This window comes from Necator americanus, chromosome II, assembly GCF_031761385.1.
Source record: "Necator americanus strain Aroian chromosome II, whole genome shotgun sequence".
NCBI classification, from domain to species: domain Eukaryota; kingdom Metazoa; phylum Nematoda; class Chromadorea; order Rhabditida; family Ancylostomatidae; genus Necator; species Necator americanus.
Genome location: NC_087372.1, coordinates 29543424 through 29548544, shown reverse-complemented (window position 1 = coordinate 29548544; position 5121 = coordinate 29543424). Strand labels below are relative to the sequence as shown.

Sequence of the window (5121 nt, the reverse complement as noted above, 5' to 3'; positions counted from 1 at the left end):
TGGACAGATAATCAGAGAGGCAATATTATTTGACCTATACAGCAACGATCCTCGATGAAATATTGATCGACTTGTGTTCTCTTCGATGAACAAACCTGCATATAATTTGGATAAGCTATAGTATTAGTCAAAAATAATAAGAAAAAACTTTAAGATCGAAAAACCATTGAATTTCTACGAGAAATTTTAAAATCGATGATCGATGATCATTGACGACAGATCAAGATCTCTCGACGTTGTGAGAGTGTATGTGTTGTTGGAACGCTATTGAGTGTCTACAGTAGTTGTTTTCCGGAGTGAGGCTCATCTAAATCTCTTGTTCCCGTGCTAGCAAATACATTTATCACACTAATGGTAGCATATTGCCTTCGAAATGAGAATCAACAAACTCCACGTCGCCTGACATTCCCTGATTTAAAGGCATCAACTCTCAAATCTGAGGTGGTGCAGATTTCAGGCGGAGTATTCTTATAAGGGATAGTAGATTATGGAGAGGAGGGTGATTCCGTCCATTTCTTCCTAATTGCCGTAAAAAAAAACGGTCCGGAGGATTCAGCGCCGCACAAGGCTGGCGCGCTCTAATCGAACTCGTTGTGGAAAAAAGTGCGCCAGAACGCCCGAAGCCGTATCTTCCGGACGTTTTGTACGGCAATTAGGAAGAAATGGACGGAATCACCCTCCTCTCCATAATCTACGATCGCGTATACGAATACTCCACCTGAAATCCGTACCACCTCAGACTCGTGGAGTGATGCCTTTAATCACATTTCTTACATATATTTTCCCTATATTTTTTGCATATGTTTATATTTACTTACTTTCAACTAGGCTCATTGGTGGGCCAACGATAAAAAAAACGAATGCACGAAATAAACTTAAAAATGTACGAAATAAATTTAAAATGCTAAGATACTGAATGATCACTAATAAAATGAATATAATATAATAATACTCACATAATATAATATAGTATAATAGCAGTCTGAATGGGAGAAATAGAGTAAAGAAATAGAATAGTAAGGATAGAAATAAAGAAATACAGTGAGTGAAAAATTAACAAACTTTGGAAAGGCAAAACAGAGAGCGAAGGAGCTCGGATTTGTCCGTGCACAATCCGAACTGAGTAACTTACCATTAAAATCTAATTAGCAATTGGGTAGCAAAGCTCAGTCCCTGAAGAGCTGAGCCGGTTGTTGAATATGTACAGTAGAATCGCTAATTCTCCGATAGAAGACGAAAAGGATGCAAATCCGCATTTTTTTTGTGTTCTGTCGAAGAACTAGCGATTCTTCTGTAGATGTCCATGTTACCATCGCAGATATGACGTTTTTTTTTTGCAAAGAAAAGCTACTATTAGGAATAATTTTGAGTGGTTCCAAATAACCACTCGGGTGCAACTAAAAGAATACGGTGAAAAGACAGATGGATGGTGAAAAATTAAGTAAATAATAGTGTCAGAATGCTGCACGATGCTCTTTTTCTCAAAAAAAAACTAATAGTCGGATATTCTCGAAGAGTTTCAAGTAATAACGGGTGGAGAAAAAGTACTGTGAATAAGAAATTAGAAATAAAATAAAATAATTAATAATATCAATGAATAATCATAAGTACTGCTTGATGTTCAAGAGTAATATAAAAAACTTCCTTTCTTCGATCCTTTGGAATCCAGGGACCGTAGATTACTTTGAGTTTTGGAGAGTGATTCTAATGGTGTCAAAAACGCTGAATCTTCTCCCACAGAGAAAACTTCATGAACGCCCCAAGAGAAATTGCTCAAGAAATTTTAAAATAAATGGAATATTTCCAAAATTTCCTTCATTCATGACCAACTTTGCTGCAAATGCATCAAAGTAAGAATTCAGAACGAAATCTGTAAAATATCAACCAGAGCAAAGTGATAGGATTTAACTCCAATCGAAATTCAAGAGATGCTTGAAACCTCAGAGGATTGGAGCAGAGCCAGAGCAGCGGGTTTTCTTCTCGTGGGCCGATTAATCGAGATGAATAGCAGCTGCTCATTGAGAAATGGCTCTGAAAAGCAGTTCATCACTCCTCTTTCAAAACAAATCCCGCATCAAGAATTACGACCGGCGAATTCATTACACTGTTAAGTGATCTGGAGAGAAAAACGTGGAAAATGACACACAAAGACATACATATCTCTTGAAATGTGACCTTTTGTGAACAACGAAAAATAGAAAAATTAATAAATAGATTTAAAAAAAGACCGAAAAATATCCAATGACGTGAAAATAATGGATAACAATATGGGGAAACCACTGCATGAATTGCATGTTTGTACCTAAATTGTGTGGTTATTGATTGATTGCGACCCACCAAAGAATAGGCAAGATTTCCACGATTTGCCAAGAATAATTACAAATAGATCTGATGAGCAGACAAGGAAACAGCAACCATTCATAGTTGGGCAGTTTTAACTATTTATTCATACTCAATGACAAAAAAATGGCAGTTTTTGTAGGGATTCGAAAACCTCACGTCAATTTTTCCGCACAAGGACTGATGCAATAGAGCAGGAAAGTTCTCTATCAATGTTAGAAAGTTTTCCAGAAGGGAATATGCAAGAATGATGATACTAGCAGAATCTTATCTGGATTATGAAATTGGAAAAATATTTTTTCTGAAAAAAAAATGAACTGAAGTGAACTGAAGACAATGGAAAGGGGGATTCCAATTAATTCTTCAATTTAGAATAAAAATTTCTTTATCCGTGGCTAGAAACTGTTCAGGAGATTAGGGAAAACGTTACAGTTTGGGAAACACGAAAACGAATTTAGATGTCTGAGAATACTGTAGTTTGGGGAAAAATAACTATAATTTTATATTTCTACAATAGACTGTAATGTTAAGGTCTCATTGCGACTTATTTCTTATTTCATTGTTATAGAAAATAGGGAAGCAGCAAAAAAAAATTTGACATGTTTTAATTTTTAGGAAATGAACAATCGAGAAATCAAGCAATATAGGTCAAATTGTAGATCCACTGAGAGCGGTCATTCGATTAAAAAACGAAAATACAGTAGAATTGAGAGATCCAGGAAACCAAGGGATTACAAATGAATCCATCACTATTTTAGCGGAAATAAATGGAACAGCATATGTGGGCAAATTTAATAAAACAGAAATGCAGCAAAGAACAGAACTTGGACGAACAACAAAGAGGAGGGAATGAGTTAATGATTTTTTTCTTCGCTGTTGACGTTGAAGCGTGTCCGTCCGGTATAGCTTCAACCATTCGAAAGTTTCACTCCACAATTTTAGCGGAAATAAATTTAATTTCATAATAATTTCAAGAAATTATTCAGTACTCTGAGACGCGGTAGCGGAGCAATCACAACAGCAACAATAACGACTAAAATATTTGGGTCAGAGAAAAATTTGTGCTATTTCCTAGCGTATTTTCTTATTTTACGCCATTTTCTAGAGATTATTCAGTACGTTTACCCTTTAACCTTTATTTTTGAACGAAAATCTAACAAGTTGCTCACGAACCCAGCAGAAAGCACTACGACGAAAGTTTTCACCGTGATTATCCTTCTTCAACAGATTATTATTATTATTATTATTATTATTATTATTATTATTATTATTATTATTATTATTATTATTATTATTATTATTATTATTATTTTTATTATTATTATTATTATTATTATTATTATTATTATTATTATTATTATTATTTTTATTATTATTATTATTATTATTATTATTATTATTATTATTATTATTATTATTATTATTAGTTCATATGTCACTAGTTAGATTTCTCACTGCTTCTTTCCCTTTGACGGTATTGAAGGAAGAATCTTGAGCACAAGTGGATTCGACAAGAGTTGTAACCATCACGAAGGTTCAGCTGCTTCACCATGAGCTCCGCAGCTCAGAGGCAGAATCAGAACGGAAATCGGAACCGCAGTAGGCAGTACCGGTGGGTAACGAGAGTGGAGAACATCAACATTCTGCCCCGCCTTCCAGAGTCGCCACAGAAAACCGCCTTTTCCTCTTTCGCCACATCACAAGGAGATTGTTAGAGCGATTAATCCAAGTTGCCTTCCACCACATTGAGGATTCACCCAGATTCAAGTCGGAAATGACCACGAGGTTATGAAAAGTTCGAGAATTTTCCGAACGAGAACGAAACTCGGAAAGAAGTTCTGTATCTAGTACTCCTCATTGACAGAGAGTTCTTCGAGACGTAGCGTTTCACAAATTAAGGAATAACCACGGTTGCATGGGAGTCTATTTGAGCTCTAGTCGAAGATGAAATAAGGTGGCCGGGGGCGCCACATCGAAGGCCTTGAGAACGGCACCAGTGTGAGGAAAACCGCCTCGTGTTGTGATGTCAAGTCAAGAAAGAAATGGAAACACTCATAAAACCCTATTACTCGCTGCAAGTCGATAAAATCGATATCTCGGAGAGTTTTTTGCTTTCTGGGTATTTTTCCGAGTGCAGCTGTGGTGCGAGTGCGGATCGGAAGCACTGACACCGTATACGGACAATGCTTCGGTGCGAAAAATGACACCCAGAAAGCAATGGTACGACTTATGAGTGGCAGAACAAGATTCACATCCAGAAAAGGTCATGCTGTGTGTTTCGTAGAGCATGGGAGAGATAATCTACTGTAAACAACTTCCACATAACACGATGCTCATTGGCAGAAGCTTATTGCGAGCAATTACGACGTTTTTTTCATTAAAAAATTATTCCATTAATCCGTAGAAAGATCCGATAAAATTATTATGTGGGCCTCCAAGACTGTAACACCTGACGAGATTTCGTGCATGTCACCAAAATAGGTCCGAAGCCGGAGCCGAAGCCGAGTGGGATTCATTGGTCCGAAGCCGTTGCTGGAGGAAGTTCTTCTGCATCTCTGGATTATTACTCTAAGCTACCGCCCCCTCACTGCTACATCGCTGCTGTTCCGTTCACTTTCAAATGCTATTTCCGACGTTCCTCCCAACACGGACTAGTTGACGAGTTGGTTCATTTTTGTGGTTCGCTTCGTTTGATTTTAAGGATACCGTCTCTGCGGTCAGAACCAGAACCCATTCAATGGGAAAAAGTCATTGATGAGAACAAAGGACATCCAGTTACAT

At 37.1% G+C, this 5121-nt stretch overlaps 1 protein-coding gene across 1 annotated transcript; it reads left to right on the top strand.

Annotated features, from left to right (window-relative positions):
- Positions 1–202: 202 nt before the first annotated feature.
- Positions 203–3835, top strand: RB195_019887 (uncharacterized protein; the record flags this gene model as incomplete). The annotated part of the gene is made up of 2 exons (XM_064187942.1): positions 203–246; positions 3568–3835. 2 exons carry the CDS (start codon positions 203–205, stop codon positions 3833–3835), a joined length of 312 nt encoding a protein of 103 aa, XP_064043823.1.
- Positions 3836–5121: the final 1286 nt, after the last annotated feature.